Raw genomic sequence first — 17,586 nt, forward strand, 5'->3', positions numbered from 1 at the left:
CTCCCTGTCTACCTACTCTACTCTCCTGTCTACTCTACTCCCTGTCTACTCTACTCCCTGTCTACCTACTCTACTCCCCTGTCTACCTACTCTACTCCCCTGTCTACCTACTCTACTCTCCTGTCTACTCTACTCCCCTGTCTACTCTACTCCCCTGTCTACCTACTCTACTCCCCTGTCTACTCTACTCCCTGTCTACTCTAATCCCTGTCTACCTACTCTACTCTCCTGTCTACCTACTCTACTCCCCTGTCTCCCTGCTCCCCTGTCTACCTACTCTACTCCCCTGTCTACCTACTCTACTCTCCTGTCTAGCTACTCTACTCCCCTGTCTACCTACTCTACTCCCCTGTCTCCCTGCTCCCCTGTCTACTCTACTCCCCTGTCTACTCTACTCTACTCCTGTCTACTCTACTCCCCTGTCTACTACTCTACTCCCCTGTCTACCTACTCTACTCCCATGTCTACCTACTCTACTCTCCTGTCTACCTACTCTACTCCCCTGTCTACTCTACTCCCCTGTCTACCTACTCTACTCTCCTGTCTACCTACTCTACTCCCCTGTCTACTCTACTCCCCTGTCTACCTACTCTACTCCCCTGTCTACTCTACTCCCCTGTCTACCTACTCTACTCTCCTGTCTACCTACTCTACTCCCCTGTCTACTCTACTCCCCTGTCTACTCTACTCTACTCCCCTGTCTACTCTACTCTACTCCCCTGTCTACCTACTCTACTCCCCTGTCTACCTACTCTACTCTACTCCCCTGTCTACCTACTCTACTCCCCTGTCTACTCTACTCTACTCCCCTGTCTACCTACTCTACTCCCCTGTCTACCTACTCTACTCTACTCCCATGTCTACCTACTCTACTCTACTCCCCTGTCTACCTACTCTACTCTACTCTACTCCCCTGTCTACCTACTCTACTCACCTGTCTACTCTACTCCCCTGTCTACCTACTCTACTCTACTCCCCTGTCTACCTACTCTACTCCCCTGTCTACTCTACTCTACTCCCTGTCTACCTACTCTACTCCCCTGTCTACCTACTCTACTCTACTCCCCTGTCTACCTACTCTACTCTCCTGTCTACTCTACTCTCCTGTCTACCTACTCTACTACTCCCCTGTCTACTTACTCTACTCCCCTGTCTACTCTTACTCCCTTGTCTACTCTACTCCCCTGTCTACCTACTCTACTCCCCTGTCACCCTGCTCCCTGTCTACCTACTCTACTCCCTGTCTACTCTACTCCCCCTGTCTACCTACTCTACTCTCCTGTCTACCTACTCTACTCCCCTGTTACTACCTCTACTCCCCTGTCTCCCTGCCCACTGTCTACCTACTCTAATCCCCTGTCTACTCTACTCTACTCCACCTGTCTACTCTACTCTACTCCCTGTCTACCTACTCTACTCCGCTGTCTACCTACTCTACTCCCCTGTCTACTCTACTCCCCTGTCTACCTACTCTACTCTCCTGTCTACCTACTCTACTCCCCTGTCTACTTACTCCCCTGTCTACCTACTCTACTCTCCTGTCTAACTACTCTACTCCCCTGTCTACTCTACTCCCCTGTCTACCTACTCTACTCTCCTGTCTACCTACTCTACTCCCCTGTCTACTCTACTCCCCTGTCTACCTACTCTACTCCCCTGTCTACCTACTCTACTCTCCTGTCTACCTACTCTACTCCCCTGTCTACTCTACTCCCCTGTCTACTTACTATCTACTCCCCTGTCTACTCTACTCTACTCCCTGTCTACCTACTCTACTCCCCTGTCTACCTACTCTACTCTACTCCCCTGTCTACCTACTCTACTCCCCTGTCTACTCTACTCTACTCCCCTGTCTACTCTACTCTACTCCCCTGTCTACCTACTCTACTCCCCTGTCTACCTACTCTACTCTACTCCCCTGTCTACCTACTCTACTCCCCTGTCTACCTACTCTACTCTACTCTACTCCCCTGTCTACCTACTCTACTCACCTGTCTACTCTACTCCCCTGTCTACCTACTCTACTCTACTCCCCCTGTCTACCTACTCTACTCCCCTGTCTACTCTACTCTACTCCCCTGTCTACCTACTCTACTCTACTCCCTGTCTAACTACTCTACTCTCCTGTCTACTCTACTCTCCTGTCTACCTACTCTACTCTACTCCCCTGTTACCTACTCTACTCCCCTGTCTACTTACTCTACTCCCTGTCTACCTACTCTACTCCCCTGTCTACCTACTCTACTCTACTCCCCTGTCTACCTACTCTACTCTACTCTACTCCCCTGTCTACCTACTCTACTCTCCTGTCTACTCTACTCCCCTGTCTACCTACTCTACTCTCCTGTCTACTCTACTCCCCTGTCTACTCTACTCTACTCCCCTGTCTACCTACTCTACTCCCCTGTCTACTCTACTCCCCTGTCTACTCTACTCCCCTGTCTACCTACTCTACTCCTCTGTCTCCCTGCTACCTGTCTACCTACTCTACTCCCTGTCTACTCTACTCCCTGTCTACCTACTCTACTCTCTGTCTACCTACTCTACTCCCCTGTCTACCTACTCTACTCCCCTGTCTCCCTGCTCCCCTGTCTACCTACTCTACTCCCCTGTCTACTCTACTCTACTCCCCTGTCTACCTACTCTACTCCGCTGTCTACCTACTCTACTCCCCTGTCTACTCTACTCCCCTGTCTACCTACTTACTCTCCTGTCTACCTACTCTACTCCCTGTTACTCTACTCCCTGTCTACCTACTCTACTCTCTGTCTACTACTCTACTCCCCTGTCTACTCTACTCCCCTGTCTACTCTACTCCCCTGTCTACCTACTCTACTCTCCTGTCTACCTACTCTACTCCCCTGTCTACTCTACTCCCCTGTCTACCTACTCTACTCTCCTGTCTACCTACTCTACTCCCCTGTCTACTCTACTCCCCTGTCTACCTACTCTACTACTCCCCTGTCTACCTACTCTACTCCCCTGTCTACTCTACTCTACTCCCCTGTCTACCTACTCTACTCCCCTGTCTACCTATTCTACTCCCCTGTCTACCTACTCTACTCTACTCCCCTGTCTACCTACTCTACTCTACTCCCCTGTCTACCTACTCTACTCTACTCCCCTGTCTACCTACTCTACTCTACTCTACTCCCCTGTCTACCTACTCTACTCCCCTGTCTACCTACTCTACTCTCCTGTCTACTCTACTCCCCTGTCTACTCTACTCCCCTGTCTACCTACTCTACTCCCCTGTCTACCTACTCTACTCCCCTGTCTACCTACTCTACTCTCCTGTCTACTCTACTCCCCTGTCTACTCTACTCCCCTGTCTACCTACTCTACTCCCCTGTCTACTCTACTCCCCTGTCTACTCTACTCCCCTGTCTACCTACTCTACTCTCCTGTCTACCTACTCTACTCCCCTGTCTCCCTGCTCCCCTGTCTACCTACTCTACTCCCCTGTCTACCTACTCTACTTCTGTTCTAGCTACTCTACTCCCCTGTCTACCTACTCTACTCCCCTGTCTCCCTGCTCCCCTGTCTACTCTACTCCCTGTCTACTCTACTCTACTCCCTGTCTACTCTACTCCCCTGTCTACCTACTCTACTCCCCTGTTCTACCTACTCTACTCCCCTGTCTACTCTACTCCCCTGTCTACCTACTCTACTCTCCTGTCTACCTACTCTACTCCCCTGTCTACTCTACTCCCCTGTCTACCTACTCTACTCTCCTGTCTAGCTACTCTACTCCCCTGTCTACCTACTCTACTCCCCTGTCTCCCTGCTCCCCTGTCTACTCTACTCCCCTGTCTACTCTACTCTACTCCCCTGTCTACTCTACTCCCCTGTCTACCTACTCTACTCCCCTGTCTACTCTACTCCCCTGTCTACCTACTCTACTCTCCTGTCTACCTACTCAACTCCCCTGTCTACTCTACTCCCCTGTCTACCTACTCTACTCCCCTGTCTACTCTACTCCCCTGTCTACCTACTCTACTCTCCTGTCTACCTACTCTACTCCCCTGTCTACTCTACTCCCCTGTCTACCTACTCTACTCTCCTGTCTACCTACTCTACTCCCCTGTCTACTCTACTCCCCTGTCTACTTACTCTACTCCCCTGTCTACTCTACTCTACTCCCTGTCTACCTACTCTACTCCCCTGTCTACCTACTCTACTCTACTCCCCTGTCTACCTACTCTACTCCCCTGTCTACTCTACTCTACTCCCCTGTCTACCTACTCTACTCCCCTGTCTACCTACTCTACTCTACTCCCCTGTCTACCTACTCTACTCCCCTGTCTACCTACTCTACTCTACTCTACTCCCCTGTCTACCTACTCTACTCACCTGTCTACTCTACTCCCCTGTCTACCTACTCTACTCTACTCCCCTGTCTACCTACTCTACTCCCCTGTCTACTCTACTCTACTCCCCTGTCTACCTACTCTACTCTACTCCCCTGTCTACCTACTCTACTCTCCTGTCTACTCTACTCTCCTGTCTACCTACTCTACTCTACTCCCCTGTCTACCTACTCTACTCCCCTGTCTACTCTACTCTACTCCCCTGTCTACCTACTCTACTCCCCTGTCTACCTACTCTACTCTACTCCCCTGTCTACCTACTCTACTCTACTCTACTCCCTGTCTACCTACTCTACTCTCCTGTCTACTCTACTCCCCTGTCTACCTACTCTACTCTCCTGTCTACTCTACTCCCCTGTCTACTCTACTCTACTCCCCTGTCTACCTACTCTACTCCCCTGTCTACTCTACTCCCCTGTCTACTCTACTCCCCTGTCTACCTACTCTACTCCCCTGTCTCCCTGCTCCCCTGTCTACCTACTCTACTCCCCTGTCTACTCTACTCCCCTGTCTACCTACTCTACTCTCCTGTCTACCTACTCTACTCCCCTGTCTACCTACTCTACTCCCCTGTCTCCCTGCTCCCCTGTCTACCTACTCTACTCCCCTGTCTACTCTACTCTACTCCCCTGTCTACCTACTCTACTCCGCTGTCTACCTACTCTACTCCCCTGTCTACTCTACTCCCCTGTCTACCTACTCTACTCCCCTGTCTACCTACTCTACTCTCCTGTCTACCTACTCTACTCCCCTGTCTACTCTACTCCCCTGTCTACCTACTCTACTCTCCTGTCTACCTACTCTACTCCCCTGTCTACTCTACTCCCCTGTCTACTCTACTCCCCTGTCTACCTACTCTACTCTCTGTCTACCTACTCTACTCCCCTGTCTACTCTACTCCCCTGTCTACCTACTCTACTCTCCTGTCTACCTACTCTACTCCCCTGTCTACTCTACTCCCCTGTCTACCTACTCTACTCTACTCCCCTGTCTACCTACTCTACTCCCCTGTCTACTCTACTCTACTCCCCTGTCTACCTACTCTACTCCCCTGTCTACCTATTCTACTCCCCTGTCTACCTACTCTACTCTACTCCCCTGTCTACCTACTCTACTCTACTCCCTGTCTACCTACTCTACTCTACTCCCTGTCTACCTACTCTACTCCCCTGTCTACCTACTCTACTCTCCTGTCTACTCTACTCCCCTGTCTACTCTACTCCCCTGTCTACCTACTCTACTCCCCTGTCTACCTACTCTACTCCCTGTCTACCTACTCTCTCTCTGTCTACTCTACTCCCTGTCTACTCTACTCCCTGTCTACCTACTCTACTCCCCTGTCTACTCTACTCCCCTGTCTACTCTACTCCCCTGTCTACCTACTCTACTCTCCTGTCTACCTACTCTACTCCCCTGTCTCCCTGCTCCCCTGTCTACCTACTCTACTCCCCTGTCTACCTACTCTACTCTCCTGTCTAGCTACTCTACTCCCCTGTCTACCTACTCTACTCCCCTGTCTCCCTGCTCCCCTGTCTACTCTACTCCCCTGTCTACTCTACTCTACTCCCCTGTCTACTCTACTCCCCTGTCTACCTACTCTACTCCCCTGTCTACCTACTCTACTCCCCTGTCTACTCTACTCCCCTGTCTACCTACTCTACTCTCCTGTCTACCTACTCTACTCCCCTGTCTACTCTACTCCCCTGTCTACCTACTCTACTCTCCTGTCTACCTACTCTACTCCCCTGTCTACTCTACTCCCTGTCTACCTACTCTACTCCCCTGTCTACTCTACTCCCCTGTCTACCTACTCTACTCTCCTGTCTACCTACTCTACTCCCCTGTCTACTCTACTCCCCTGTCTACTCTACTCTACTCCCCTGTCTACTCTACTCTACTCCCCTGTCTACCTACTCTACTCCCCTGTCTACCTACTCTACTCTACTCCCCTGTCTACCTACTCTACTCCCTGTCTACTCTACTCTACTCCCCTGTCTACCTACTCTACTCCCCTGTCTACCTACTCTACTCTACTCCCCTGTCTACCTACTCTACTCTACTCCCCTGTCTACCTACTCTACTCTACTCTACTCCCCTGTCTACCTACTCTACTCACCTGTCTACTCTACTCCCCTGTCTACCTACTCTACTCTACTCCCCTGTCTACCTACTCTACTCCCCTGTCTACTCTACTCTACTCCCCTGTCTACCTACTCTACTCTACTCCCCTGTCTACCTACTCTACTCTCCTGTCTACTCTACTCTCCTGTCTACCTACTCTACTCTACTCCCCTGTCTACCTACTCTACTCCCCTGTCTACTCTACTCCCCTGTCTACTCTACTCCCCTGTCTACCTACTCTACTCCCCTGTCTCCCTGCTCCCCTGTCTACCTACTCTACTCCCCTGTCTACTCTACTCCCCTGTCTACCTACTCTACTCTCCTGTCTACCTACTCTACTCCCCTGTCTACCTACTCTACTCCCCTGTCTCCCTGCTCCCCTGTCTACCTACTCTACTCCCCTGTCTACTCTACTCTACTCCCCTGTCTACTCTACTCTCCCCTGTCTACCTACTCTACTCCGCTGTCTACCTACTCTACTCCCCTGTCTACTCTACTACTCCACCTGTCTACCTACTCTACTCTCCTGTCCCTACCTACTCTACTCCCCCTGTCTACTCTACTCCCCTGTCTACCTACTCTACTCTCCTGTCTACCTACTCTACTCCCCTGTCTACTCTACTCCCCTGTCTACCTACTCTACTCCCCTGTCTACTCTACTCCCCTGCCTACCTACTCTACTCTCCTGTCTACCTACTCTACTCCCCTGTCTACTCTACTCCCTGTCTACCTACTCTACTCTCCTGTCTACCTACTCTACTCCCCTGTCTACCTACTCTACTCCCCTGTCTACCTACTCTACTCTACTCCCCTGTCTACCTACTCTACTCCCCTGTCTACTCTACTCTACTCCCCTGTCTACCTACTCTACTCCCCTGTCTACCTACTCTACTCTACTCCCCTGTCTACCTACTCTACTCTACTCCCCTGTCTACCTACTCTACTCTACTCCCCTGTCTACCTACTCTACTCTACTCTACTCCCCTGTCTACCTACTCTACTCTCCTGTCTACTCTACTCCCCTGTCTACCTACTCTACTCTACTCCCCTGTCTACCTACTCTACTCCTCTGTCTACCTACTCTACTCCCCTGTCTACCTACTCTACTCTACTCCCCTGTCTACTCTACTCCCCTGTCTACCTACTCTACTCCCCTGTCTACCTACTCTACTCTCCTGTCTACTCTACTCCCCTGTCTACCTACTCTACTCCCCTGTCTACTCTACTCTACTCCCCTGTCTACCTACTCTACTCCCCTGTCTACCTACTCTACTCTACTCCCCTGTCTACCTACTCTACTCTCCTGTCTACCTACTCTACTCCCCTGTCTACCTACACTACTCCCCTGTCTACCTACTCTACTCCCCTGTCTACCTACTCTACTCCCCTGTCTACCTACTCTACTCCCCTGTCTACCTACTCTACTCCCCTGTCTACCTACTCTACTCTCCTGTCTACCTACTCTACTCCCCTGTCTACCTACTCTACTCCCCTGTCTACCTACTCTACTCCCCTGTCTACCTACTCTACTCTCCTGTCTACTCTACTCCCCTGTCTACCTACTCTACTCTCCTGTCTACCTTCTCTACTCCCCTGTCTACCTACTCTACTCCCCTGTCTACCTACTCTACTCTCCTGTCTACCTACTCTACTCCCCTGTCTACCTACTCTACTCCCCTGTCTACCTACTCTACTCCCCTGTCTACCTACTCTACTCCCCTGTCTACCTACTCTACTCTCCTGTCTACCTACTCTACTCCCCTGTCTACTCTATTCTACTCCCCTGTCTACCTACTCTACTCCCCTGTCTACTCTACTCTACTTCCCTGTCTACTCTACTCTACTCCCCTGTCTACTCTACTCTACTCCCCTGTCTACCTACTCTACTCCCCTGTCTACTCTACTCCCCTGTCTACGTACTGTACTCCCCTGTCTACCTACTCTACTCCCCTGTCTACTCTACTCTACTCCCCTGTCTACTCTACTCTCCTGTCTACCTACTCTACTCCCCTGTCTACTCTACTCTACTAACCTGTCTACTCTACTCCCCTGTCTACTCTGCTCCCCTGTCTACTCTACTCTACTCCCCTGTCTACTCTACTCTCCTGTCTACTGTACTCCCCTGTCTACCTACTGTTCTCCCCTGTCTACCTACTCTACTCTCCTGTCTACCTACTCTACTCTCCTGTCTACCTACTCTACTCTCCTGTCTACTCTACTCTCCTGTCTACCTACTCTACTCTCCTGTCTACCTACTCTACTCTCCTGTCTACCTACTCTACTCTCCTGTCTACCTACTCTACTCCCCTGTCTACCTACTCTACTCCCCTGTCTCCCTGCTCCCCTGTCTCCCCGCTCCTGTCCCCCTGCTCCCTTGTCTCCCCACTCCTGTCTCCCTGCTCCCCTGTCTCCCTGCTCCCCTGTCTCCCCGCTCCTGTCCCCCTGCTCCCTTGTCTCCCCACTCCTGTCTCCCTGCTCCCCTGTCTCCCTGCTCCCCTGTCTCTCTGTTTGGCTTTGTCATGCCCTCCACCTGTGCTGCGATCCACTCTCTATCAACAACACCACAATGTGTGGAGTCAAGCTATAGATCACCACAGATCACAGCAGAGAGTCAAGCTATAGATCACCACAGATCACAGCAGAGAGTCAAGCTATAGATCACCACAGATCACAGCAGAGTCAAGCTATAGATCACCACAGATCACAGCAGAGAGTCAAGCTATAGATCACCACAGATCACAGCAGAGAGTCAAGCTATAGATCACCACAGATCACAGCAGAGAGTCAAGCTATAGATCACCACAGATCACAGCAGAGAGTCAAGCTATAGATCACCACAGATCACAGCAGAGAGTCAAGCTATAGATCACCACAGATCACAGCAGAGTCAAGCTATAGATCACCACAGATCACAGCAGAGAGTCAAGTTATAGATCACCACAGATCACAGCAGAGTCAAGCTATAGATCACCACAGATCACAGCAGAGTCAAGCTATAGATCACCACAGATCACAGCAGAGAGTCAAGCTATAGATCACCACAGATCACAGCAGAGAGTCAAGCTATAGATCACCACAGATCACAGCAGAGAGTCAAGCTATAGATCACCACAGATCACAACAAGGCATGTAGTCTAGACTCTATACCACCCTCCCCTGCCTGCCCCACAGCCCCACCACGTTGCCTTTGATGTCCACTGATAGCAGCAAGGCATGTAGTCTAGACTCTATACCACCCTCCCCTGCCTGCCCCACAGCCCCACCACGTTGCCTTTGATCTCCACTGATAGCAGCAAGGCACGTGGGCTACGATATTGGCTACTCAGCCCTCCTGCCCCCCACACCAAACACAAACACATACAGCTCCATTACATATTAACTAGAGCGGCTTCCTCCTCCCTCTAGGATTTCCAGCCACCCGTTACACTAGGGTACAGGTACAATGTTTAACGGCATATATATATACACTGCTGGATTTGGATGTCTGGATTTGGAGTCACACTCAAAATTAAAGTGAAAAACCACACTACAGGCTGATCCAACTTTGATGTAATGTCCTTAAAACATGTCAAAATGAGGCTCAGTAGTGTGTGTGGCCTCCACGTGCCTGTATGACCTCCCTACAACGCCTGGGCATGCTCCTGATGAGGTGGTGGATGGTCTCCTGAGGGATCTCCTCCCAGACCTGGACTAAAGCATCCGCCAACTCCTGGACAGTCTGTGGTGCAACGTGGCGTTGGTGGATGGAGCGAGACATGATGTCCCAGATGTGCTCAATTGGATTCAGGTCTGGGGAACGGGCGGGCCAGTCCATAGCATCATTGCCTTCCTCTTGCAGGAACTGCTGACACACTCCAGCCACATGAGATCTAGCATTGGGAGGAACCCAGGGCCAACCGCACCAGCATATGGTCTCACAAGGGGTCTGGGGATCTCATCTCGGTACCTAATGGCAGTCAGGCTAACTCTGGAGAGCACATGGAGCCTCTGGCGAGCTGTGCGGCCCCCCAAAGAAATGCCACCCCACACCATGACTGACCCACCGCCAAACCGGTCATGCTGGAGGATGTTGCAGGCAGTAGAACGTTCTCCACGGCGTCTCCAGACTGTCACGTCTGTCACATGTGCTCAGTGGGAACCTGCTTTCATCTGTGACGAGCACAGGGCGCCAGTGGCGAATTTGCCAATCTTGGTGTTCTCTGGCAAATGCCAAATGTCCTGCACGGTGTTGGGCTGTAAGCACAACCCCCACCTGTGGACGTCAGGCCCTCATACCAACCCCATGGAGTCTGTTTCTGACCATTTGAGCAGACACATGTACATTTGTGGCCTGCTGGAGGTCATTTTGCAGGGCTCTGGCAGTGCTCCTCCTGCTCCTCCTTGCACAAAGGCGGAGGTAGCGGTCCTGCTGCTGGGTTGTTGCCCTCCTACGGCCTCCTCGACGTCTCCTGATGTACTGGCCTGTCTCCTGGTAGCGCCTCCATGCTCTGGACACTACGCTGATAGACACAGCAAACCTTCTTGCCACAGCTCGCATTGATGTGCCATCCTGGATGAGCTGCACTACCTGAGCCACTTGTGTGGGTTGTAGACTCCGTCTCATGCTACCACTAGAGTGAAAGCACCGCCAGCATTCAAAAGTGACCAAAACATCAGCCAGGAAGCATAGGAACTGAGAAGTGGTCTGTAGTCACCACCTGCAGAACCACTCCTTTATTGGGGGTGTCTTGCTAATTTCCTATAATTTCCACCTGTTGTCTATTCCATTTGCACAACAGCATGTGAAATTTATTGTCAATCAGTGTTGCTTCCTAAGTGGACAGTTTGATTTCACAGAAGTGTGATTAACTTAGAGTTACATTGTGTTGTTTAAGTGTTTCCTTTATTTTTTTGAGCAGTGTATTTATATATATATATTTATATATATATATATACTGCATATGCCAGTCACTCATCCCTCTAGCTTCAGCCGTTTTCTCTTAGGGTAAACTTTTAGAAAAAATGTACTATCTAGAACCTGAAAGGGTTCTTCAGCTGTCCCCATAGGAGAACCCTTTGAAGTACCCTTTTTGGTTCCAGGTAGAAGAACCCTTTCCACGGAGAGTTCTATATGGAACCCAAAATAGTTATATCTGGAACCAAAAAATGGTTCTACCTGGGACCAAAAAGGGTTCTCCTGTGGGGACAGCCGAAGAACCCTTTTGGAAGACAGTATGGCTTGAGTCCCAAATGTCTCTATACAGTGCACGACCCACAGACTTTAGTCTAAAGTAGTGCACTATAAAGGGAATAGGGTACCATAGGGCTCTGGTCTAAAGTAGTGCACTATAAAGGGAATAGGGTGCCATAGGGCTCTGGTCTAAAGTAGTGCACTATAAAGGGAATAGGGTGCCATTTGGGACACAGCCTATTTGGGACTATTTTTCTTTGTTTAACATACTTGCAGCATTCGTAGACGGACGAAAGATTTCCCCTCAGATTTTGCCACAGATATCTCTGTTTCTGATATCTTTTTTTACAGACTGGTGACACAGATGTGTTTTTATTGTCACACCTTTCAAATAGTAAAAGAGCAATGACTAGTTACAGGGCCTTCAGAAAGTATACATACTCCTTGACCTATTCTACATTTTGTTGTGTTGCAGCCTGAATTCAAATTCAAACCTACACACAGTATCCCATAATGACAAAGTGAAAACAGGTTTTTAGAAATGTTGAAAATTCTCTATACAGAAATATCTCATTTAAATACACTACCGGTCAAAAAGTTTGGGGTCACTTAGAAATGTCCTTGTTTTTGAAAGAAAGCTCATTTTTGGGCCATTAAAATAACATCAAATTGATCAGAAATACCACTGTAGACATTGTTAATGTTGTAAATGACTATTGTAGCTGGAAACGGCTTATTTTTAATGGAATATCTACATAGGTGTACAGAGGCCCATCATCAGCAACCATCACTCCTGTGTTCCAATGGCACGTTGTGTTAGCTAATCCAAGTTAATATTTTTAAAAGGTTAATTGATCATTAGAAAACCCTTTTGCAATTATGTTAGCACAGCTGAAAACTTTTGTCCTGATGAAATAAGCAATAGAACTGGCCTTCTTTAGACTAGCTGAGTATCTGGAGCATCAGCATTAGTGGGTTCGATTACAGGCTCAAAATGGCCAGAAACAAAGAACTTTCTTCTGAAACTCATCAGTCTATTCTTGTTCTGAGAAATGAAGGCTATTCCATGCGAGAAATTGCCAAGAAACTGGAGATCTCGTACAACGCTGTATGCTGCTCCCTTCACGGAACAGCACGAACTGGCCCTAACCAGAATAGAAAGAGGAGTGGGAGGCCCCGGTGCACAACTGAACAAGAGGACAAGTACATTAGAGTATCTAGTTTGAGAAACAGACGCCTCACAAGTCCTCAACTGGCAGCTTCATTAAATAGTACCCACGAAACACCAGTCTTAATGTCAACAGTGAAGAGGTGTCTGTGTTCTTTTGCCCATCTTAATCTTTTCTTTTTATTGGCCAGTCTGAGATATGTATTTTTCTTTGCAACTCTGCCTAGAAGGCCAGCAACCCAAAGTTGCCTCTTCACTCTGTCAATTAGGTTAGTATTGTGGAAGTAACTACGATGTTATTGATCCATCCTCAGTTTTCTCCTATCACAGCCATTAAACTCTGTAGCTGTTTTAATGTCACCTTTGACCTCTTGGTGATTATCCCTTAGCTGTTTCCTTCCTGTCTGGCAACTGAATTAGGAAGGACGCCTGTATCTTTGTAGTGACTGGGTGTATTGATACACCAAAGTGTAATTAATAACTTCACCATTCTCAAAGGGACATTCAATGTCTGCTTTTCTTATTTGTTCTCATCTACCAATCGGTGTCCTTCTTTACGAGGCATTGGAAAACCTCCCTGGTCTTTGTGGTTGAATCTGTGTTTGAAATTCACTCGCTCGACTGAGGGACCTTACAGATCATTTGAATGTGTGTGAAACGGAGATGAGGTAGTCATTCAGAAATCATGTCAAACACTATTATTGCACAGACAGTGAGTCCATGCAATTTATTATGTGACTTGTTAAGCACATTTTTACTCCTGAACTTATTTGGACTTGTCTTAACAAAGGGGTTGAACACTTATTGACTCAAGACATTTCAACTGTACATGTTTTATTCATTTGTAAACAATTACAAATATAAAATCTCACTTTTACATTATAGGGTATTGTGTTTAGGCCGGTGACAAAAACAACATCTAAATCCATTTTAAATTCAGGCTGTAACACAACTAAATGTGGAACAAGTCAAGGGGTATGAATACTTTCTGAAAGCACTGTGATGACGTTTGGTGGGTCTATATATATATTTTTGAATAATAAATGTTGAGTAACATTTTGCTGTGGTTCATGCGCTCCCTCAGCAGCTCGGCCGTTTGAGACGTCAGACAACATGATGAAGGCTGGGGCATGCTCTGCTACGTGTGAAGACTTCCACCAGATCAAGATTACTGTCTTTCAGCTCAAACAAAAGGTTTGTTCTGGTTTCCACTAACCCCCCCCCCCCCCATCAAATAATAATAATAACACTTGTATTTTCCTAGCACTTACTTTGCTGATATCTAACTTATTGAGGGAAAATGTACTGACTGTGAAACGTGGTTGTCCCACCCAGTTATCTTAAGATGAATGCACTAACTGTAAGTCTCTCTGGATAAGAGCGTCTGCTAAATGACTCAAATTTAAATGTCAATGCAATTGGATAAAGATGTTAAATGCACCTGGTTGGATTCAGGTTTATTAAAAGGTGGTGCTGGTAACGATTATAATTGTTATAACGTCTTGTATTTCATTTGTGTTGCTGCTTACCACTGAGCCATTCCACATAAAACACAGTTGGTTGGATTCAGTTAGGTATTAAAATGGACCAGGATTATTCCTGTTGGTTTATGTATTTATTCATGGCATTCTAGTGTATGTTTCATTCACCAAAGAACTCTGCGTATCACTAGTCAATATCTGCCAATATATTCGGGTAGAATAACACTGGGAAACATCTCCTCTGGGATGCAGAATGACGTTTATTGTACGTAATAAACATTATTGAAATCATTTTGGATTACTGCAGCTAGCTAGTTGGTTCTGTAAATGATGTCTGTCATTGTAAAGTGCTGGTTATACGGTGTAAAACTCACTGGAGTGGTACCACACACACACACACACAGACACACACACACACACACACACACACACACACACACACACACACACACACACACACACACACACACACACAGACACACACACACTCACACACACAGACCCACACACACACACACACAGACACACACACACACACACACAGACACACACACACACAGACCCCCCCACACACACACACACACACACACACAGACCCACACACACACACACACAGACCCACACACACACACACACAGACACACACACACACAGACCCCCACACACACACACACACACACACACACAGACCCACACACACACACACACCGACACACACACACACACACACAGACCCACACACACACACACACACACACACACAGAGACACACACACACACACACACACACACACACACACACACTGCTTAGTGAGTATTTCCAGCCCCCTAGCCTTCTCAGTCAGGCTCAATCTGTAGACCAGTCTGTCAACAGGGCAGTTCACCACTCTGCCCTGTAATATGTGATATATGGTTCCCAGCCATGTGGTCCTATGGGGTTCAGTAGGCACGCTACTAGCTCTTTTTTTCATTGGGGGGGGGGGATGAAATAGGCCTATGTGGCTAGTGTGCTGCAAATGGCACCTATACCCCAATCCCTACATAGGACCCATAGGGCTCTAGTCAAAAGTAGTCATGCTCTATATAGGGAATAGGGTACCATTTGGGACGAAGTCTAAGACAACAAAATTGTCTTTTGAGAACAGAGGTCAGATATTGTGCAGGGGGGGGGGGGGGGGGGGTTGACTGACTGACAGGAAAGGAAGATTATGGCCATTACTGGTCACCCACTGCCCCCCTCAAGGCATAAACGCAGGCTGCTTTGGATTAACACTTACATAGCTGCTCGTCTCGTCTCTACAAACCAACACTTACTCCTTCATCTCATGTCATGGTCATGTCACAGACCTCGTCGGTAGGAATAATGATTCAATTGATTCATTGCCCCTGCCCAGGGACATACCATGTCATATGACTTGCACACCAGTTCGCAGATAATGTAAGGCCTCAGTCTAATGTAAGGCCTCAGTCTAATGTATGGCCCCAGTCTAATGTATGGCCCCAGCCTAATGTATGGCCCCAGCCCCAGAGACTAATGTATGGCCCCAGCCCCAGCCTAATGTATGGCCCCAGCCTAATGTATGGCCCCAGCCTAATGTATGGCCCCAATCTAATGTATGACCCCAGCCTAATGTATGGCCCCAGCCTTTTATATGGCCACAGCCTAATGTATGGCCCCAGCCTAATGTTTGGCCCCAGCCTAACGTATGGCCCCAGCCTAATGTATAGCCCCAGCCTAATGTATGGCCCCAGCCTAATGTATGGCCCAGGCCGCAGCCTAATGTATGGCCCCAGCATAATGTATGCCCCCAGCCTAATGTATGGCCCCAGCCTAATGTATGGCCCCAGCCTAATGTATGGCCCCAGCCTGTACTACGCTTTGATATAGAGTACTCACATGTACATGTATATATCCCAGAGTACAGTGCGGTCTCCTGGTCTACCTAAGTAATGCATAGTGATTTCCTGGGCCTGCGTCTGGTTATTACAAATTGACATAGCTGGTTTCAAGTCGTACTCTGACACAACAAATAATTCACGTAGAGAATGTAATTTTCTTGTCCTGTAAGTTTAATACATCCATGTAGTAACTATTATCACAGGTCCTTGAACATTGAATTACACTCTTACACTGTAATCTCCCCGTAGGCTTCTGCTCTATGATGACTGACAGCCAAGTGGCTGTATCGTGGACATGCCTGATCCTTCCTCCATTATCTCAGACCTCTCTCTCATTAAGACTGATCTTGAGAAAAATCCTTTGAGCTAGAACCTCTACATTAAATGGGCAATTTGGGATTGGGTACATCACATTTTTTTTAAACTTCTAAATTAATGATATATTGCAATTGATTGAGATGAAGAATATAACTGATGAATGCCTTATGATCTTAGTTCAACTATTGTACTAAAAACATGAACAATCTTAACTATATCCGTTCTTCTCGTTCTATAGATCGCCATGTTGCCCAGCAACGCTGATGTTACCAAGCAGATGACCAGTGAGAAGATGCTGATGTCACACTCCTTCCTGCCCGGACCTCCTGGTCTGCCCGGGCCTCCAGGTAAAACTAGCTGTAGTATAATGTCTCTGTCTGTCTGTGTTCTATCTATCGTCCTGTAGTATAATGTCTCTGTCTATCTGTAGTTCTGTAGTATAATGTCTCTGTAGTCCTGTAGTATAATGTCTCTGTAGTCCTGTAGTATAATGTCTCTGTAGTCCTGTAGTATAATGTCTCTGTAGTCCTGTAGTATAATGTCTCTGTAGTCCTGTAGTATAATGTCTCTGTCTATCTGTAGTTCTGTAGTATAATGTCTCTGTAGTTCTGTAGTATAATGTCTCTGTAGTTCTGTAGTATAATGTCTCTGTAGTTCTGTAGTATAATGTCTCTGTAGTCCTGTAGTATAATGTCTCTGTAGTTCTGTAGTATAATGTCTCTGTAGTTCTGTAGTATAATGTCTCTGTCTATCTGTAGTTCTGTAGTATAATGTCTCTGTCTGTCTGTCGTCCTGTAGTATAATGTCTCTGTAGTCCTGTAGTATAATGTCTCTGTCTGTCTGTAGTCCTGTAGTATAATGTCTCTGTCTATCTGTCTATAGTCCTGTAGTATAATGTCTCTGTCTGTCTGTAGTCCTGTAGTATAATGTCTCTGTCTATCTGTCTATAGTCCTGTAGTATAATGTCTCTGTCTGTCTGTAGTCCTGTAGTATAATGTCTCTGTCTATCTGTAGTCCTGTAGTATAATGTCTCTGTCTGTCTGTCTGCAGTCCTGTAGT

At 47.9% G+C, this 17,586-nt stretch overlaps 1 protein-coding gene across 1 annotated transcript in view; it reads left to right on the top strand.

Moving 5' to 3' along the window:
- Positions 1-17,586, top strand: part of ccbe1 (collagen and calcium binding EGF domains 1) — a 120,772-nt gene that overhangs the window by 83,641 nt on the left and 19,545 nt on the right. The window contains 2 exon segments of the mRNA XM_031826127.1: positions 13,917-14,023; positions 16,766-16,874. Of these exon segments, the coding sequence (XP_031681987.1) occupies positions 13,917-14,023; positions 16,766-16,874 (216 nt within the window).

Source organism: Oncorhynchus kisutch, linkage group LG6 (genome assembly GCF_002021735.2).
Source record: "Oncorhynchus kisutch isolate 150728-3 linkage group LG6, Okis_V2, whole genome shotgun sequence".
NCBI lineage: Eukaryota > Metazoa > Chordata > Actinopteri > Salmoniformes > Salmonidae > Oncorhynchus > Oncorhynchus kisutch.